Below are 20,606 nucleotides of genomic sequence, written 5' to 3'. Positions count from 1 at the left end.
TGCTGGGATTACAGGTGTGAGCCACTCTGCCCAGTCCCATTTTATCTTTTGTGTGCCATTGCCAATGACATTGTTAGGCCAACACCATTCCACCATGTGTGCCGAGTCACAGTGAGACCCACTCCTTGTGGTCCTGGTGCTCACCTCCAGGTACCATGAGGGAAAGTGGGATGCCTCCAGGTGCCCTTTCAACTCCCCATCTCCTTTCCTCCATCCAGAGAGAGTCCACATCTCCACCCCCAACAAGTATGAGTTCCAGTATGTGCAACGGCCACTGCACCTCACCCGCTTTGATGTGGCTGTGCGAGCTCACAATGATGCCCGTGTGGCCTTGTCTTCTGGGCCCCAGGACACAGCAGGCATGATCGAGATCGTCCTGGGGGGTCATCAGAACACCAGGTCATGGATCTCCACCAGCAAGATGGGAGAGCCCGTGGCCAGTGCACACACGGCCAAGATCCTCTCCTGGGATGAATTCAGAACATTCTGGATCAGCTGGCATGGTGGCCGTATCCAGGTATACAGCAGGACTCCCTGGGGCTTGTGCAGAAACCTCATGTTCCTCCAGTATTAGCTACTTCCTGTTCTGTGCCAGGCTCAGATGGGGGGTCGGGAGAAGCAAGGGAAACACAGGGCACCACCTCAAGTTGTTCTCAGTCTAGAGTCGCTTACCAAAAAAACATGTAGCAAGAGCTGTGGCAGAGGAAGCACCCAGGGATCTGGGAGCAAAGAGAGGAGGCAGGTGGTCAGGGAGAAAAGAAGAATGGACATGAGCAAGTGAAATGGGGGTTAGGGTGTGTTTTCTGGGCCAAGCAAAAAAGATATAGAAGCTAACACAGCTTCCTAACAGAGGAAGCTAATACAGCTTCCTAGAGGAAGAACATAACCAAAGTAGGTTTTGAAGTATGAATAGGAGTTTGCTAGGCAAAATGGGAGTAGAGTGTGTTCTCCAGGCAGAGCAATAACACGTGCAAAGGTCCAGAGGTTCCAAGGAGCCCAGTGACTTCAGAACCTGCAGATGTCATGCCTTATGTTTCTGTCGGCTGTTTATCGGATGGAGTAACCTCTGGTTTTTCTCACCTCTGATTCCCCAAAGACCCTTCCTTGCACCGTGAGTGTGGCTAAGGCCTCTGACCCTGGCCACAAAGTTGGTGTCACTGCCACCTGAGTGCCTACTGCCTGCTTCCCGCCAGTGTCCAGCAGCCTTGGTTTCTTTTTCCAGGTTGGCCATGGTCCAGAGCCGTCCAACGAGTCTGTCATTGTGGCCTGGACCCTCCCGAGGCCACCAGAGGTCCAGTTCATTGGCTTTTCCACTGGCTGGGGCTCCATGGGTGAATTCCGAATCTGGAGGAAGATGGAGGTGGATGAGAGCTACAGCGAGGCCTTCACCCTGGGGGTCCCACATGGTGCCATCCCTGGGTCTGAGCGGGCCGCCGCCTCCATCATCGGTGCGTCTGTCCCACAGCCTGGCTTGGGGAGGTCAAGTGGCAAGAGCCAAGGTTGAGACTCTAGGCTTAGTCTCAAGCTGGGCTTTGCTGGGGACCTGTGTCCTGGGGTGTCCACCCATACACCCACTCACCTGACAAGCAGCTTCCAGTGCCTTCTCTATGCCCATCCATGTGCTGGGCATTGAGGCAGCCCAAGAGCTGACCCCAACCCCACCCTTGAGGGACTCCTAGTCCAGGTGAGATGGCAGATCCAGAGCCCCCCTAGTCTAAACCTTATGCAGAAGTCAGGGTGGGGTGACCCCTAAGAACCTGCAGTGAGCCCTGTGAGGGCAGTGGGCCAAGGACAAGCTCCAAGAAAACACAAATGCCTGATGAAGTCAGCCAGATGTGGAGTGCAGGATGGAGGCCTTGGGGGTCTTGGTGATGGGGCAGGCGTCTGGAGCAGTTGCCGAGTAGAGGTGAGAGGCTCTGACTAGGGACATAGGAAGCAGCCTTAGGGGGTCTGTAGGGTTGGGATGTGTATTACTCTGTTTTCATGCTGCTGATAAAGACATACCCAAGACTGGGTAATTTATAAAGAAAAAGAGGTTTAATTGACTTTCAGTTTCACATGGCTGGGGAGGCCTCACAATCATGGCGGAAGGCGAAATGCACATCTTACACGGCCAGAGGGAGAATGAGAGAATGAGAACCAAGTGAAAGGGGTTTCCCCTTATAAAACCATCAGATCTCGTGAGACTTCTTCACTACCACGAGAACAGTATGGGAAAACCGTCCCCATAATTCAATTAGCTCCCACCAGGTCCCTCCCACAACACGTGTGAATTATGGGAGCTACAATTCAAGATGAGATTTGGTTGGCGACACAGCCAAACCATATCAGGATGCCTCTAGTAGCCCAGGTGCTGGAGGGGAAAGTGTGATTGTGTGATTGATCCAGTGCTGGGAGTCGGGCAGAAGGGTGGTGAGAGTTTGGGGTGGGCCTGAGCCAGGGAGGAGAGGGCGAGAGGCCAGAAGGAGATGGACGGGCCCAAATGAGGGTGTTGAGGCTCTCTCTGACATCAGAGGGCAGAGGCCCTGGTACCCAGGCAGGTAGGCGGTTGTGGCCAGATCAGAGGAATTTCGAGTTTACAATTCCTGAGGCACGAGAGCAAGTCAGAGTGGATGCAGGGCTGAGTGACTAAGATGGAATTGAGGGAGATAGGAGAAGAAGTAGAGAGGCAGGAATGGAGAGGAGGTGACGGCTGGGATCCGTGCACCAGTGCCTTCAGTGACACAGCAGGTGGAGAAGAAGCTGAGTAGCCTAGAGCATGCTGATGAGAAAGTAGCCAGGCTGTTTGTGCAACAAGGGCAGGCTGCAGGGGCAATGGCAGCCTCAGCGAGACATGCAGAGATGCTAAAGAAGGAAAGAAGGGGCCAGGTGTGGTGGCTCACGCCTGTAATCCCAGCACTTTGGGAGGCCGAGGCGGGTGGATAACGAGGTCAAGAGGTTGAGACCATCCTGACCAACATGATGAAACCCCGTCTCTACTAAAAATACAAAAATTAGCTGGGCATGGTGGCACAAGCCTGTAACCCCAGCTACTCGGGAGGCTGAAGCGGGAGAGTTGCTTGAACCTGGGAGGCGGAGGTTGCAGTGAGCCAAGATCACGCCATTGCAGTCCAGCCTGGTGACAGAGCGAGATTCCATCTAAAAATAAAATAAAATAAAATAAAATAAAAAAGAGAAGGTGTGTTCAGGGGACATTGGGGGTCCCAGGGGGTCCATCAGCAATCTTTGAGACAAGGAAGCCAAGAAGAGGAATACAGAATGTCAAGGGGATGGGAGAACCAGAATTTTTTTTTTTTTTTTTTTTTTTTTTTAGACGGAGTCTCGCGCTGTGTCACCCAGGCTGGAGTGCAGTGGCGCGATCTCTGCTCACTGCAAGCTCCGCCTCCCAGGTTCACGCCATTCTCCTGCCTCAGCCTCCGAGTAGCTGGGACTACAGGCGCCCGCCACCACGCCCGGCTAGTTTTTGGTATTTTTAGTAGAGACGGGGTTTCACCATGTTAGCCAGGATGGTCTCGATCTCCTGACCTCGTGATCCACCCGCCTCGGCCTCCCAAAGTGCTGGGATTACAGGCTTGAGCCACCGCGCCAGGCCCAGAATTTTTTTTAAAGAGAGAAAACTTTCAAAAATGCACCTCCAACTCCATATATATAGAAACTTTTTTAAAAATTGAAGTGCTCTTGGTTAAAGAAAAAATCTGAATATTTTAGAAAGAATATTTTAGGGCCGGGCACAGTGGATCATGCCTGTAATCCTGGCACTTTGGGAGGCAGAGGCACGTGGATCACCTGAGGTCAGGAGTTTGAGACCAACCTGGCCAACATGATGAAACCCTGTCTCTACTAAAAAAAAAAAAAAATTAGCCGGGTGTGGTGGCACATGCCTGTAGTCCCAGCTACTCAGGAGGCTGAGGCAGGAGAGTTGCTTGAACCTGAGAGGCGGAGGTTGCAGTGAGCTGAGGTTGTGCCACTGCATTCCAGCCTGGGTGACATAGTGAGACTCCATCTCAAAAAAAAAAAAAAAAAGGAATATTTTAGGAAGACTATTTAGAATGGAATGAGAATGATTGTATAGACATACTGATATTTGTGGGATGCAGCCAAAGTTGTACTTAGAGACCAATGTATAGCCTTCAAGGCACCCATTTTAAAAGCCAGCGAGGGAAAAAGCACTGAACAGAATGAAAAGCTAGAGAAAGAAAGCCTAAGTTAAAATTAAAGAACACAGAAGAAGGTGTGTAAAATTGTCACCAAAGCCAGTACACCAGCTGGTCTGAGCAGGCAGAGGGTGTCAGTCCCAAAGGGCAGTTGGGTGGCTGACTGGGTGACACACGCAGTCTCCCATCCTTGGGTAAAGCTGTCCCTGTTCTCTACTGAGCTGGGACAGCCCCCAACTCAACTCTCTTCTCCTTCCCACCAGGGGACGTCATGGGGCCAACCCTGAACCACCTCAACAACCTCCTGCGGCTGCCCTTTGGCTGTGGAGAGCAGAACATGATCCACTTTGCTCCCAACATCTTTGTCTTGAAGTATCTTCAGAAAACCCAGCAGCTCAGCCCTGAGGTGGAGAGAGAGACCACCGACTACCTAGTACAAGGTATTGGGGAAAAACTGCCTGGTCGAGGTGGGAGCAGGGGAGTCAGGTTCAGCCTTCAGTGGAGAAGACCACGCTGGAGGCGACCCACACACCAGGCACAGTGATGAGGAGGAAGTGGGCAAAAGAGGCCATTCAGGGTGGCCCTGATCTGGTCACTGTCAGCAGGAGCCTGAAGTCTCTGGCTGTTAGGATGAGATTCTGAATGAATGGTGCTGTTCAGATACAGGAACAGCATCTTTTTAAAGTGTAGATTTTTTTTTTTTACAACAAGAATATAACAGCATTATTAAAAATAACATTGGCCGGGCGCGGTGGCTCAAGCCTGTAATCCCAGCACTTTGGGAGGCCGAGACGGGTGGATCACGAGGTCAGGAGATCGAGACCATCCTGGCGAACACGGTGAAACCCCGTCTCTACTAAAAAAATACAAAAAACTAGCCGGGCGCGGTGGCGGGCGCCTGTAGTCCCAGCTACACAGGAGGCTGAGGCAGGAGAATGGCGTAAACCCGGGAGGCGGAGCTTGCAGTGAGCTGAGATCCGGCCACTGCGCTCCAGCCCCGGCGACAGAGCGAGACTCCGTCTCAAAAAAAAAAAAAAAAAAATAATAATAACATTTAGAAAAGAAAAAAGAAGGCCAGGCACAGTGGCTGATGCCTGTAATCCCAACACTTTGGGAGGCCGAGGCAGGAGGATCACTTGAGCCCAGGAATTTGAGACCAGGCTGGGCAACAAAGCAAGACCCCGGTCTCTACAAAAAATAAAAACATATTAGCCAGACATGGTGGCATGCACCTGTAGTCCCAGCTGCTCAGGAGGCTGAGGCAGGAGGATTGCTTGAGCCCAGGAGTTGGAGGTTGCAGTGAACTGTGATTGTGCCACTGCACTCCAGCTAGAGTGACCGAGTGAGACCCCAACTGTAAAAAATAAGAAAGAAGAAAGAAGAACAGTCAGGGGTTGCTCCAGGCTGAAAGTCTGGCATCATGAAGGCTGATCATGGACAGCTAGGAAGACCGAGTCCACTGAGGCCAGGTCCTGGGGGCTCAGATTAGCAGCTCTTGGGAGAGTCTGGGAAGTGGGTGGACCCAGGGCCAGGTACACCGTGGTGGATCCATCCAAGCTCAGGTCCTTAAACACCACCCAGAGTCGAATGAGCCCTCCTCGTGAATAACAGCCTGTACCTCCACAGGACAACCAGACCCTGTGTGCATCCAGCCAACTCGCAGTCCAGACTCGACAAATCCCAAATCAACACCTTCCATCTTCCCCCCAAACCCACTTGTGTTCGTTTCCTAAAACTGCCACATTAAAATGCCACAAACTGGGTGACTTAGAACGACAGAAATGTGTCATCTCCTTATAGTTGTGGAGCCCAAAAGTCCAAAATAAAGGTGTCCGCAGAGCTGGTTCCTTCTGGTGGCTCTGAGGGAGACTCTGTCCCAGGCCTCTCTACTGGCATCTGCTGGCTCCAGGTGTTCCTTGGCTTATAGACCGATCAGCCTGCTCTGTGCTTCCACAATCGCATGGCTGTCACGTCTGTGACTAATTCCCTTTCTTTTCTTTCTTTCTTTTCCTTTTCTTTTTCTTTTTCTTTTTCTTTTTTTTTTTTTAGAGCCAGGGTCTTGCTCTGTCACCCAGGCTGGAGTGCAGTGGTGCAATCATAGCTCACTGCATACTTGAACTCCTGGGCTCAAGCCAGCCTCCCATCTCAGCCTCCTGAGTAGCTGGGACTACAGGTGTGCACCACCATGCTCAGCCAATTCTTTGTAAAGATGGGGTTCCACTGTGTTGTCCAGGCTGGTCTTGAACTCCCGGCCTCGAGTGATCCTCTCACCTCGGCCTCTCAAAGTGCTGGGATTCCAGGTGCAAGCCACGGCGCTCAGCCTCTCTTTTCAAGGACAAGGACACCTGTCATTGGATTTAGGGCCTACCATAAATCAATCCAAGATGCTCTCATCTGGAGATCCGAACCTTAATGATATCTGTTAAGATCTTTATTTCCAGTAAAGTCCCATTTTTGGGTTCTAAGTGGATGTGAATTTGGGAGGACCCACCCCATACAGAATGCCTTTTGTCACCTGTCCTGTCTCTGTGGACACAGCCCTGTCCTTCCTGAGGCTCAGGCCACACAGCGTGGTGCCCTCAGATTTGTCCTTCTTTCCCTCACAGCCCGTGTCTGGCTGAGTAGCTCTGCCTTCACCCCAGGAAGGCTCCCCACCTCTGTCGCCACCACTGGGTCCAAACTCATCATTGCGCACTTGGAGGGCCCCCGTCCCCAGCTTTCTGTCCAGACCCTACGGTCCACTGGCTCTATATGTCACCCCCAGATGTGGTGTGGAGCAGTTTCGGGGACTCCAGATGTGGTATGAGACAGTTTCAAGAACCCCAGATGTGGTGTGGGTCACTTTCAGGGACCCCAGATGTGACATGGGGCAGTTTCAGTGAGCCCAGTTTCAAGAACCCCACATGTGGTATGGGGGAGTTTCAGGGACCCCAGATGTGGGTGTATGGCAGTTTCAAGGACTCCAGATGTGATTCGAGGCAATTCCAGGGACCCCACATGTGGTGTGGCTTCGGAGGTCCGGGGTGGGGGGTGGCAGAACGGTGTAGGTCCCCGGGGTGGGCCTGGGCCAGGCCACTCAACAGGACAGGGTCCTCTGTGCTTGCCCCGCAGGCTACCAGCGCCAGCTGACCTACAAGCGCCAGGATGGCTCCTACAGCGCGTTTGGGGAGCGGGACGCATCGGGGAGCATGTGGTGAGTCCCCACTGCCCTGGGCACGGCCTCTGAGGCTCCCCGCCTGATGCCACGGCCTCACATCCAATGCAGTGTGGCCAGATCACTTGGCGCCTGATCCCCGGATGACAGGGAACACAGCTGGGAAGTAAAGACTGTGGTGGTCCCAGCTCCAGAGACGAAGGCTGGGGCTTGGGGCCAGGGCAGAGCTGGTGATTGTAACTGTTCCTCTTTCTGCTGTTGTTACCACGGTGAGCAGGACCCCATGCCCTGCTCTCTGGCCCCTTGGAAGTGAGCCCTGGATGCCCTGGACTTCCTCAAGCTCCCAGGACCCAGGAATAGCAGTGACTAGAGCAGGAGGAGATGGCAGGGCAAAGGGGTCAGAAGCCAGACCAGTGCCTCGAGGCTGGCGTGTGCTGTCTGCAGGAGAAGGCTGGGATCTTGTTTCTGTGGTAACTGCAGGAAGGTGATCAGGGCAGGGAGGGTCCCTAGGAGGCCGGGCACACCTGGATCTTGTTTTCCTGGGATCCTCAGGCTACTGCAGTTCTTGGCATCATCATGGGGTTCACCTGAGACTGTGGGTGACCTTCCAACTTCTGTGCCCATCACCAGACGACTCCTCGGAGATTGCCACCCTGGTAGTGCCGACAGCAGCTGTGAGCATGGAAACTGCCCTGTTTTTAGTCCAACGGCGTGTCCACTGCACAGTTGCAGTGCCAGAGCCCAGGGAGCGGGGACATGTGGCTGATTACTTCCTGCCATGGGCAGCATCACTTACCCAGCTCCAGAGGGGCCCAGGGTTGGTGACACACCCAGCATCCCCCAGCCCTAGCAGCTCATCCACACTAGTCCCAGGGCCCTGCCTTGCTGACAACTGATAATGCAAGGCCCTGTGCAAGATGCAATAGTTATCCACTGCTGTGTAACAAGTGACCCCTAAATGTAGCCATTTAAAACAACAAACATGTATTATCTCTATTTATTATGTACTAATTCTTATGGAATTAAGGAGCAGCTTAGCTGGGTGTTTCTGCCTGGGGATGTTTGTTGGGGTTGCAGTCAAGGTGTTGGCTGTTGCTGCCTTCATCTGAAGGCTCAACTGGGGCTGGAAGATTTGTTTCCAAATTGACTCCCTCACATGGCTGTTGGCAGGAGGCCTCAGTTGCTCACCATGTGGACTTCTCCATAGGGGCTACTTGAGTGTTCTTACAACATGGCGGCCAGCTTCCTCTCACAGTGAGCAATTCAAGAGAGAAAGCGAGAAGGATGCCACAGTGCCTTTTGTTACTTGGTCTTACAAGTCAGGCTGTCACTTCTGCCTCATTCTATTCTATTCCTTTTTTTTGTTTGTTTTCTTTTTTTGAGATGGAGTCTCACCCTATCACCCAAGCTGGAGTTCGGTGGTACAGTCTCAGCTCACTGCAACCTCCACCTCCTAGGTTCAAGCAATTCTCCTGCCTCAGCCTCCTGAGTAGCTGGGATTATAGGCACCTGCCACCACACCTGGCTAATTTTTATATTTTTAATAGAGACAGGGTTTCACCATGTTGCCCAGACTGGTCTCGAACTTCTGACCTCAGGTGATCTGCCCACCTCAGCCTCCCAAAGTGCTGGGACTACAGGTGTGAGCCACTGTGCCTGGCCCACATTCTATTCTTTAGTAGTGAGTTGCTAAGTACACCCCATCTACACATGAAGAGATTCGGGCCTCCATCTCTTGAAAGGAGGAGTATTAAGGCATTTGTGGATATACATTAAAATGACTATAATAGGTGTATAATTTTGTATCTATAAAACAAAGAAGTAGAGAGTGATGGAGCAGGGTAGTTATATGGGATGGTCAGGAAAGGTCTCCTGGAGGATATGAGGGAGGAGCCATGAAAATCCAAGGGAACAGCATTCCAGGCAGAGGGAACAGCCATTGCAAAGGCCCTGAGGCAGGACCCAGCTTGACGAGGTTGGGCCACAGAAGGGAGGCTGGTGTGGCTGGAGGAGCACAGGGCCAGGAGGTTGGTGACCTGGCACGAGGGAAGAGGGAGGGGCAAGGCCAGGTTGATCAGAGCAGGAGTCTGGATTTAGTGCTGTGTGGAACAGAATGCTGTTAGAGGGCTGGGAGCAGAGCAGGATCAAGATCTGTGTCTCCTGGTGGGCTGTGTGTGTGCACACATGTGTTGAATCACATGTGTGATTCAACATTTGGGATGGGTTGAGCATCCCAAGTCAGAAAATCCAAAGTTCAAACTACTCCAACATCCAAAACATTATTATTATTATTATTATTATTATTATTATTAGAGACAGAGTCTTGCCCTGTTGCCCGGGATGGAGTGCCGTGGCTCGATCTCAGCTCACTGCAACCTCCGCCTTCTGGGTTCAAGCAATTCTTCCACCTCAGCCTCTCGAGTAGCTGAGATTACAGGCGCCCATCACCACGCCTATGTAATTTATGTATTTTTAGTAGAGACAAGGTTTTGCCATGTTGACCAGGATGTTCTCGAACTCCTGACCTCCAGTGATCCGTCTGCTTTGGCCTCCCAAAGTGCTGGGATAACAGGTGTAAACCACTGTGCCTGGGCTTCAAGATGCTTTTAGTGCCAACGTGATGCTCAAGGGAAACGTTCATTGGAGCATTTCAGATTTTTTGGATTTGGGATGCCCAAGTATACAGTATCTGTAAGTTCCACAGGATTCAATCAACCACAGATTGAAACTATTCAGAAAAAAAAAAAAAAAGAGTCCGGGTGTGGTGGCTTGTGCCTGTCATCCCAGCACTTTGGGGAAGCTGAAGCGGGAAGATTCTTTGAGGCTGGGAGTCGGCAGCCAGCCTGGGAAACATGGCAAAACCTCATCTCTGCAAAAATGTTAAAAATGAGCTGGATGTGGTGGTACATGCCTTAGTCCCAACTACTGGGGAGGCTGAGGTAGGAGGATCGCTTGAGCCCAGAAGTTCAAGGCTGCAGTGAGCTATGATTGTGCCACTGCACTCCAACCTGAGTGACAGAGCAAAACTCCATCTCTATTGTGGGAACTGGCCAGCAGTCCGCAATACAACGGTGCTTTCTCTTTGCTCCCAGGTTGATTGGCAGGTTGAGAAATAATAGCCACACACAAGGTAGTGAAAGCTGGGTCTGGGGGGGTCACCACCTTCTGGTCCCGCGGTGCCAACAATGCACTGGATATGCCAGCATTTATTATTAAATTTAGTGAGGGCGGAGGTAGGTTAGTGAGGGATTTAGGGTCATTTGATTATGAGGTGAGATGGTCACATGGGGATGAAGTAATTCTTTTTTTTTTTTTTTTTTTTGAGACGGAGTCTCGCTCTGTCGCCCAGGCTGGAGTGCAGTGGCCAGATCTCAGCTCACTGCAAGCTCCGCCTCCCGGGTTCCCGCCATTCTCCTGCCTCAGCCTCCCGAGTAGCTGGGACCACAGGCGCCGCCACCTCGCCCGGCTAATTTTTTGTGTTTTTAGTAGAGACGGGGTTTCGCCGTGTTAGCCAGGATGGTCTCGATCTCCTGACCTTGTGATCCGCCCGTCTCGGCCTCCCAAAGTGCTGGGATTACAGGCTTGAGCCACCGCGCCCGGCCGAAGTAATTCTTTAACATAACTTCTGTATGCAGAAGTACAGTGTACACAGATAAGAATTGACAATATAGTGTGTGCATCAGTAATTTCTAACAGAGCCTTAAAACAGGAACAGCAGAAACAGTTGCAGCAAAAGCTGGTTAAAAACAATTCACAAAAACAGGACGTGAAGTTAGACAACCGGTTAGACCAGAAATTCTCAGAAGGGAGTATGCCTTAACCCTAAAGAGGCCTAGAAGAGCTGCAGCAAGATGAGGGCGTTTATAGCCCTATCTTATCCATATGGACAGGCACCCATGCATCCATTTATAGGCTCTCCACGAGGGTCGCATTCCATTCCCAGAGCTGTGAACATCTGCTCTTCTGGGACAGGAATCTTGGTGATGTAAAACCCCCCTGACTGCACGTCCATTCATAGGCTCTCTGCAGGGGGAAGCACATCACGCACCGTTGGCTCATTCTGGCAGTCCAACCTGTCATTGTCTTTACACAGTCCTGCATGCAGTTTTGTATTTACAATAATCAGGAGCATTTCATCTTTTATTCTGTAGCAATAGTTTCAGGGGTTCTCCCTACACATCTCTTAAAAAAAAAAAAAAGTTTAAAAATTCCACAAAGTTCCAAAAACAAAAAGTTGAATTTGTTGCATACTGAGTAGAATATTGAATTCATGCAAATGAAGTGACGTGTGGGCATTGTATTAGGTGTTCTAAGTAACCAACACATGATTTAAAGTACACGGGAGGGGCCCAGCACAGTGGCTTATGCCTGGAATCCCAGCACTTTGGGAGGCCAAAGTGGGCGGATCACCTGAGTCAGGAGTTCGAGACCAGCCTGGCCAACATGGTGAAACCCCGTCTCTACTCAAAATACTAAAATTAGCTGGGCATGGTGGCAGGCGCCTCTAATCCCAACTACTCAAGAGACTGAGGCAGGCGAATTGCTTGAACTCTGAGGCAGAGGTTGCAGTGAGCTGAGACTGCGCCACGGCACTCCAGCCTGGGTGACAGGGTGAGACTGTGTCTCAAAAATAAAAATAAAAGGCCAGGCGCGGTGGCTCAAGCCTGTAATCCCAGCACTTTGGGAGGCTGAGACGGGCAGATCACGAGGTCAGGAGATTGAGACCATCGTGGCTAACACGGTGAAACCCCATCTCTACTAAAAAAAATACAAAAAAATTAGCCAGGTGTGGTGGCGGGCGCCTGTAGTCCCAGCTACTCAGGAGGCTGAGGCAGGAGAATGGCGTAAAACCCGGGAGGCAGAGCTTGCAGTGAGCTGAGATCCGGCCACTGCACTCCAGCCTGGGCGACGGAGTGAGACTCCGTCTCAAACAATAAAATAAAATAAAATAATAAAAATAAAAAATAAAGTTCATGGGAAGATGTGTGTCAGTTATATGCAACTACTACACCCTCATATATCAGGGATTTAGAGCATCAGTGGATTTTGGTATCCTTGGGGGTCCTGGAACCAGTCCCCCACAGATACCAAGGGATTCCTATAAATGCAAATATTCCAAAATCCAAATTCAAAATCTGAAGCACTTCTGGTTCCAAGCATTTCAGATAACAGATAGTCATTAGACTTTAGTTTTTATTATTTATTTTAATTAACTTTTTTTTTTTTTTTTTGAGACAAGCTCTCACTCTGTTTCCCAGGCTGGAGTGCAGTGGCACGATCAGGGCTCACTGAAGCCTTGACTTCCCGGGCTCAAGCAATTCTCCCATCTCAGCCCCTCAAGCAGCTGGAGCCACAGGCGTGCACCACCATGTCCAGATAATTTTTTTGAATTTCGGTAGAGACCAGGTCTTGCTGTGTTGCCCAGGCTGGTCTTGAGCTCCTGGCCTCAACCGATCCTCCACCTCTGCCTCCCAAAGACTGTAGGCAGGAGGTACCTCACCCGGCCATAGATCTTACTTTTTTTTTTTTTTTAAGATGGAGTCTCGCTCTGTCGCCCAGGCTGGAGTGCAGTGGTGCAATCTCGGCTCACTGCAAGCTCCGCCTCCCGGGTTCACGCCATTCTCCTGCCTCAGCCTCCCGAGTAGCTGGGACTACAGGCACCTGCCATCACGCCAGGCTAATTTTTTGTATTTTTAGTAGAGACAGGGTTTCACCGTGTTAGCCAGGATGGTCTCGATCTTCTGACCTCGTGATCCGCCCACCTTGGCCTCCCAAAGTGCTGGGATTACAGACGTGAGCCACCGTGCCCAGCCAGATCTTACGTTTTAGAAGAGTTCTAGGTTTCCAGAAAAGTTGAGTAAATAGAGTAGCGTTCCCATACACCTCGACCACCCATACACAGTTTCCCCTGTGATAGGCATCTTGTATTAGTGTGCTGCATTTGTTATAATTGATGGACCGGCATTAAAACGTTATGAACTATTGTTCATAATCTACATTAGAGTTTACTCACACACTCACTATTTATTTATTTATTTGTTTGTTTGTTAATGAATGACAGGGTCTGGCTATGTTGTCCAGGCTGGTTTCAAACTCCTGGCCTCAACTGATCCTCCTACTTCAGCCTCCCAAGGTGCTGGGATTACAAGTATGAGCCACCGAGTCCAGCTGAGAGCTCATTTCTTTTTATCACTAGATAACATTTATCCTGTTTGCGTTTTACAGTGGAAAAGCAGAGAGCACAGTATGCTGGACCATGGGAATTCCACAATTCCCAGCACACAGCTGGCTTGGTTCTGTCCTTGCCTCCTGTCCCTGCCATGCACAAAATGCATGGAACTTCCCCCTGGTTGCAGTGTGCATAGCTGGTGATGGGGTGGGGATGGGCCTGGGAGCCATGGGGTGTCCTGGCTGATCGAGGGAACATGGGAGTAGAAAGAAGAGGATGCATTTGAGGTACCTGAGAGGGAGAGCGGCCTGGACGAGCTTTGGGTCTATTTTATTTTATTTTATCTATTTATTTATTTATTCTTTTTTGTCTGAGACAGGGTCTCACTCTGACACCCAGGCTAGAGTGCCGTGGCACGATCTTGGGTCACTGCAACCTCGAGACCAGCCTGGCCAACATGGTGAAACCCCGTTGGGATCAAGCAATTCTCTTGCCTCAGCCTCCCAAGTAGTTGGGATTACAGGCACCCGCCACCATGTCTGGCTAATTTTTTTTTTTTTTTTTTTTTTTTTAGTGGAGATGGGGTTTCGCCGTGTCAGTCAGGCTGGTCTTGAACTCCTGAGTCCCAGCACTTTGGGAAGCCAAGGTGGGAGGATCACTTGAGGTCAGGAGTTTAAGATCGGTCTGGCCAACAGAGTGAAACCCTGTCTCTACTAAAAATACAAAAATATTAGTTGGGCATGGTGGCAATCCCAGCTACTCAGGAGGCTGTAATCCCAGCTACTCGGGAGGCTGAGATATGAGAATTGCTTGAACCTGAGAGGCAGAGGCTGCAGTGAGCATGGTGGCTCATGCCTATAATCCCACCACTTTGGGAGGCCATGGTGGGAGGATTGCTGGAGCCCAGGAATTCGAGACCAACCTGGGCAACATAGTAAGACCCCATCTCTATAAAAAATTTAAAAATTCGCTGGACGTGGAGGGAGGCAGGCTGGCGGGCAGCTAATGTGTCCTGTTTTTGTGATTCATATAAACAGAGCCTAGAGCCACTTGATTTTGAAGACAGCTTATTCTTTGATCCTGAATTTGCAAAGTTTCCTCTGCTAACAATTCTGGTTTTCATCCCTCATGGCCTCCTGGCTTCCATCTTGTGCTTCTCTCCTTCATTTGTTCACACATTAATTCCCTGGCCTTGCCAGCTCTTACTCGGGGTGGCAACTGCAAAAGCAGGGCAAGGGAGATGGGGTGGATGAGGGACAGGCCACAGAGCAGAGATGTTTTTGGCTGCAAGTAACAGAAAATGGGCTGAAGAGCAATTCTGAACATCATCTCGCCCCGCAGGACTGGGGAGGCTCTACAGTTGGCTGATTCAGCAGCCCCATAGTGCACTGGGGCTCATTTTTTTCCTTCCATCCCCGGGTATTCCCTCCCTCGGCACATGGCTGTGCCCCTCATGGTGGCAAAATGGCTGCAGCTGCTCCCAGCGTTGCATCACACGCCTATTCCAAAGCCATTCCCAGGCCCAGTAACTGGAATGCCCATGACTGTGACTGGCTGGGACCATAGAGGAGCACAGATCTCCAAGGCACATGGCTGCTGGCCCCTGAATGACATCAGGGGCCTTTTGGCAAGAACCGAGCAGGAAATGGCTGTGAGGTCGGCAACCAGAAGGGTCTTCCTCCCATGGCAGGACAGGCAGGGCTAGACCAGCTCACAGAAGGGCCTTGAATGCTGAGTGAGGAGCAGACATGAATGCCACTAGGGTAGAGGTCCAGGCAGGAAGGAGAGAGCTCCATTTTCAGGCCCTACCGAGTGCTGGGCAATGTGCCCCCTCCTTCACTCTGACAGCCCTGTGGGGATAGACTGGACCCCTCCCATCTTATAGATGAGGAAATGGAGGCCGGGGTGGTACAGGGAGCTTGCGGCAATCCCTCAGCCAGCACGTGGGGGCTGACCATTCTGCAGCCCCTCAGGCGACGCCCTGTTCTCTTTCAGGCTCACGGCCTTTGTTCTGAAGTCCTTCGCACAGGCTCGCAGCTTTATCTTCGTGGACCCCCGGGAGGTGGCTGCCTCCAAGAGCTGGATCATCCAACAGCAGCAGGCCGATGGCTCCTTCCCAGCTGTGGGCAGGGTCCTGAACAAGGACATCCAGGTGAGTGGCCTCTCGAGCCTCCTTCCGGGGCCTCTCACCTCCTCCTGGAGCCCCAGCCCTGACCTGCCTGTTCCTACTCCTTGGAGCTGCCTGGAGCAAGTGGGGGGAAGTGGACCATCTCCTTTGGCTTGGGGTGAGGCCTGTGAGTCCCCTTGCAGGGTGGGATCCATGGCACTGTCCCGCTGACAGCCTACGTGGTGGTTGCTCTCCTGGAAACAGGCACAGCCTCAGAGGTGAGTACAGAAGGGGTTTGGGGAGACTCGGGGCTGGGTACTGGAGGAACAAGTGAGAGGTTCCCTCCTTTATGCCAGGGTTGATTTCTTCCTCCTTGCCCTCCTTCTGCTCACTGTTAAGGCTTTTTCATGCTTTTCATCAACAATGGTCACATTATATCCAGTTTCTTGTAATCTGAGCAGAGGAGAGAGAGATTCCCATGCTACTAGGGGGAAATTGGGCACGTATTGGGGGCTGGGGAGGTTCCCTGAGTACAAGGCCTCCCATGACCGTCCAGCCCCCAGACCTCCTTCAGAGAATCATTTCAGGCTAGTTCAGGTTCCTGGCCAGTGACCCAAGGGTTGGCTTCAGGGAACCCTACAAAATGTTGGACTCATGCATGTTTTTGTGGGGAAGGGGTTAGGATATTCAGAGACAGTTGGACTGGATGGGGCTTAGATGGTCCAAGACACTTGAGGGCCATAGTCTCTTCTATGAGGCGTTCCTGGGATGGGGGATGGCACAGTCTCTGCAGAGAAGGCTACCATGATGGATCTCAGCCCCAGGTGAGAAGAATCTGCCCTCCCTAATACCTACATCAATTCTACAATCTCTGATGATAAACTATGACTTTGGGCACTTCTCAGGATTCTTGGTCTCACAATCCAGAGAACTGGTGGGTCTAGGGTTTGCTGTGACGTAAGACCCCCACAATGCACAATGTCCAGAGGGCTCCTTGCCCTGTGTTATGGGCTGAATTAGTTCTCCCCTGACCAAATTCTTATGCTGAATTCCTAACTCCCTATCTTAGCTTGGGCTGCGGAAACAAAATACCATGGAGTAAATGGCTTCAACAATAGGCATTTATTTCTCACAGTTCTAGAGGCTGGGAAGTCCAAAACCAAGGCACAGGTAGATTTGGTTCTTGGTGAGGGCTCTCTTCCTGGTTTGTTGACTACCACCTTCTCACTGTGTGTTCATGTGGTGTTTCCCTAGTGTGTGCATGTGGAGAGAGAGCTCTAGTGCTTTTCCTCTTCATATAAAGACACTAATCCTGTTACTATGGAGGCTCCATCCTCATGACCTCAATCTAAACCGAATTATCTCTCAAAGGTCCCCGACTCCTAATACCATCATATTAGGAGTTAGAGCTTCAACATATGAATTCTGAGGAAGATCACAGGTATTCCATGACACCCCCCCCATGCCTCAAATTCATCCCCCACATCTCCCATGGAAGTGGTCAAATATGTCACCTCCCAAATGCATTTTTCTGGAAACTTCCCTGCCAGAGCCCTTGACCCCCACTCTAGTTGGAATGGACAGCACCCAGGATGCTGCACAATTGCTACCCTCCTTTACTAAGGAAGGATATTGGGAGGCACATTGTTTGAGACCTTGCATGTCTGCAAATATTCTTATTCTGCCCCTGTATAATAGTTGGGCTGGGTATAGAATTCCAGGTTGGAAATTGCTTTCTTGTAGAATAGTTGGTGATGTTCTATCATCTTCTAGTTTCCAGCGTTCCATCGAGAAGTCAGTTGTCATTCTGAGTAACTATCCTTTGTATCTGGTTTGTTCCCTTCCTGGAAGCTTTCCAATCTTCTCATTGTCCATATCACTATGGACAACAAGATATGACACTTTTATGACACATATCTTGAGGTGAGGCTTTTTTTTTCCAGCTCACTGCAACCTCTGCCTCCTGGGTTCAAGTGATTCTCTTTGGCTTGGGGTAAGGCCTGTGAGTCCCCTTGCAGGGTGGGATCCATGGCACAGCAGCTTCAGACTCCTGAGTAGCTGGGACTACAGGCATGTGCCATTGCATCCGGCTAATTTTCATATTTTTAGTAGAGACCAGGTTCCACCATGTTGGCCAGGTTGGTCTCAAACTCCTGACCTCAGGTAATCCTCCTGCCTTGACCTCCCGAAGGACTGGGATTACAGGTATGAGCCATCCTCATGCCCAGCCCTTCCTTATGTCTTCAATGAGCACTCAACAGGCCCTCCACCTCCTTCCCTCCCTTGAGATCACTTCACTTCTCCCAAGAATCTTTTTCTGCCTTCTCCAGATCCTTCCAACCTATTTCTCTTCTGAATTTGAAGACCTTCCCCACAGGGCAGCAGTTGATTCTCTCCAGTCTTCTGGATTCTGGTCTCTTAGATCAGCAGTACCCAAACTTTTTGGCACCAGGGACCAGTTTTGTGGAAGACAATTGTTCCATGGCCTGGGGAAGAGGGGCTAGTTTTGGGATGATTCAAGAGCATTACATCTATTGTGCACTTTATTTCTATTATTATTAAATTATAATATATAATGAAATAATTATATAACTCACCATAATATAGAATCAGTGGGAGCCCTGAGCTTGTTTTCCTGCAACTAGACTGTCCCTTCTGAGAGTGATGGGAGACAGTGACAGATCATCAGGCATTAGATTCTCATAAGGAGTGTGCAACCAGCTGGGTGCAGTGGTTTACACCTATAATCCCAGCACTTTGGGAGGCCAAGGCAGGCAGATCACTTGAAGTCAGGAGTTCAAGACCAGCCTGGCCAACATGACAAAACCCTGTCTCTACTAAAAATACAAAAGTTAGCCAGGCATGGTGGTGCATGCCTGTAGTCCCAGCTACTTGGGAGGCTGAGGCAGGAGAATCACTTGAACCTGGGAGGCAGAGGTTGCAGTGAACCAAGCTCGTGTCACTGTACTCCAGCCTGGGCAACTGAGCAAGACTCTGTCTCAAAAAAAAGAAAAAAGGAGTCTGCAACCTAGATCCCTCACATGCTCACAGTTCACAATAGGGTTCATGCTCCCATGAGAATCTAATGCCGCTGCTGATCTGATGGGAGGTAGAGCTCAAGCGATGGGGAGCATCTGTAAATACAGATGAAGCTTTGCTGGCTCACCTGTCACTCACCTCCTGCTGTGCAGCCCCTTCCTAACAGGCCACTGACTGGTATCAGTCTGTGACCTGGAGGTTGGGGACCCCTGTCTTAGATCATTCCCCAAAGGAGGCAAAACCTGCTGTCTTCATTTCCTGTGACTGCCATAATAAACTGCCACAAACTGGGTGGCTTAAAACAACAGAAATACATTCTCATTGCTTTGGAGACCAGAAGTGCAAAATCAAGGCATTGGCAGGCCCTTGCTCCCTCTGCAGGCTCTAAGGGAGGAGCTGTCTTTGCTGCCTCCAGCTTCCAGGGGCTCCAGGCATTCTTTGGCTTGTGGCTGCATCACTCTAGCCCCTGCCTCTGTCTGCATGTCTTCTTCCCTTGTCGTCTTCTCCCCTTCTCATCTCTTAAACAACGCTGTTGCCAGGTGCAGTGGGGCATTGCTGTAGTCCCAGCCACTCAGGAGGCTGAGGCAGGAGGATCACTTGACCCAGGAGTTCTGGGCTATAGTGCGCTGCACCAATCAAGTGTCTACACTAAGTTCAGCATCAGTATGGTGACCTCTTGAGAGCAGGGGACCACCAGGTTGCCTAAAGAGAGGTGAACTGGCCCAGGTCACAAATGGAGCAGGTCAAGACTCCTGTGCTGATAGTAGTAGTGAAATCGTGCCAATGAACAGCCACTGCACTTCAGCCTGGGCAACATAGTGAGACCTGTCTCTGATTTAAAAAATAAAAATTAAAGGTACTTGTCACTGGAGGACAAGCACAGTGGCTCACGCCTCTAATCCCAGCACTTTGGGAGGCTGAGGTGGGCAGATCACATGGGTCCAGGAGTTCGAGACCAGCCTGGCCAATGTGGCGAAACCCCATCTCTACTAAAAATACAAAAATCAGCTAGGCATCATGGCACGTGCCTGTAATCCCAACTACTCGGGAGGCTGAGGCAGGAGAATCACTTGAACCTGGGAGGTGGAGGTTGCAGTGAGTTAAGATTGCACCACTGCACTGCAGCCTGGGTGACAGAATGAGACTCCGTCTCAAACACAAACAAACAAACTTCCGTGCTGATCATCAGTGCGACTGTGCCTGTGAACAGCCACTACACGCCAGCCTGGGTGATGTAGTGAAACCTCTGTCTCCCATACAAATTTGTTTTTTGAGATGAAGTTTTGCTCTTATTGCCTAGGCTGGAGTGCAATCGCGCGATCTCGGCTCACTGCAACCTCTGCCTCCTGGATTCAAGGATTCTCCAGCCTCAGCATCCCAAGTAGCTGGGATTACATGTGCCACCATGCCTGGCTATTTCTGTTTTTTTTTTTTTTTTTTTTTTTTGAGACGGAGTCTCGCTCTGCCGCCCAGGCTGGAGTGCAGTGGCCCGATCTCAGCTCACTGCAAGCTCCGCCTCCCGGGTTCACGCCATTCTCCTGCCTCTGCCTCCCGAGTAGCTGGGACTACAGACGCCCGCCACCGCGCCCGGCTAGTTTTTTGTATTTTTTAGTAGAGACGGGGTTTCACCGTGTTAGCCAGGATGGTCTCGATCTCCTGACCTTGTGATCCGCCCGTCTCGGCCTCCCAAAGTGCTGGGATTACAGGCTTGAGCCACCGCGCCCGGCCTATTTCTGTATTTTTAGTAGAGATTTTTATTTTTTTTTGAGATGGAGTCTCGCTCTGTCGCCCAGGCTGGAGTGTAGTGGTGCAATCTCGGCTCACTGCAAGCTCCGCCTCCCAGGTTCACACCATTCTCCTGCCTCAGCCTCTCAAGTAGCTGGGACTACAGGTGCCCATCACCACGCCCGGCTAATTTTTTGTAATTTTAGTAGAGATGGGGTTTCACCGTGTTAGCCAGGATGGTCTCTATATCCTGATCTT

At 50.8% G+C, this 20,606-nt stretch overlaps 1 protein-coding gene across 18 annotated transcripts in view; it reads left to right on the top strand.

Moving 5' to 3' along the window:
• CPAMD8 (C3 and PZP like alpha-2-macroglobulin domain containing 8) overlaps positions 1-20,606 on the top strand; it is a 121,792-nt gene that overhangs the window by 82,035 nt on the left and 19,151 nt on the right. For 16 of the 18 annotated variants that reach the window (XR_010583232.2, XR_010583231.1, XR_010583230.2 and 13 more), the window contains 6 exons: positions 219-517; positions 1,223-1,448; positions 4,418-4,594; positions 7,266-7,347; positions 15,473-15,629; positions 15,788-15,862. Coding sequence is in view for 12 of the 18 variants with exons in the window: in XM_065535161.2 (XP_065391233.1) it covers positions 219-517; positions 1,223-1,448; positions 4,418-4,594; positions 7,266-7,347; positions 15,473-15,629; positions 15,788-15,862 (1,016 nt within the window). In the remaining 6 variants the exon portion in view is untranslated. Of the gene's footprint in view, positions 1-218; positions 518-1,222; positions 1,449-4,417; positions 4,595-7,265; positions 7,348-15,472; positions 15,630-15,787; positions 15,863-16,955; positions 17,024-20,606 lie in introns of those variants that run through there. The other 2 variants (XM_074026306.1, XM_074026311.1) reach the window with 2 other exon arrangements.

The sequence above is a fragment of the Macaca fascicularis genome, chromosome 19 (assembly GCF_037993035.2).
Source record: "Macaca fascicularis isolate 582-1 chromosome 19, T2T-MFA8v1.1".
NCBI lineage: Eukaryota > Metazoa > Chordata > Mammalia > Primates > Cercopithecidae > Macaca > Macaca fascicularis.
This window is presented reverse-complemented; position numbering and strand designations above follow the sequence as displayed.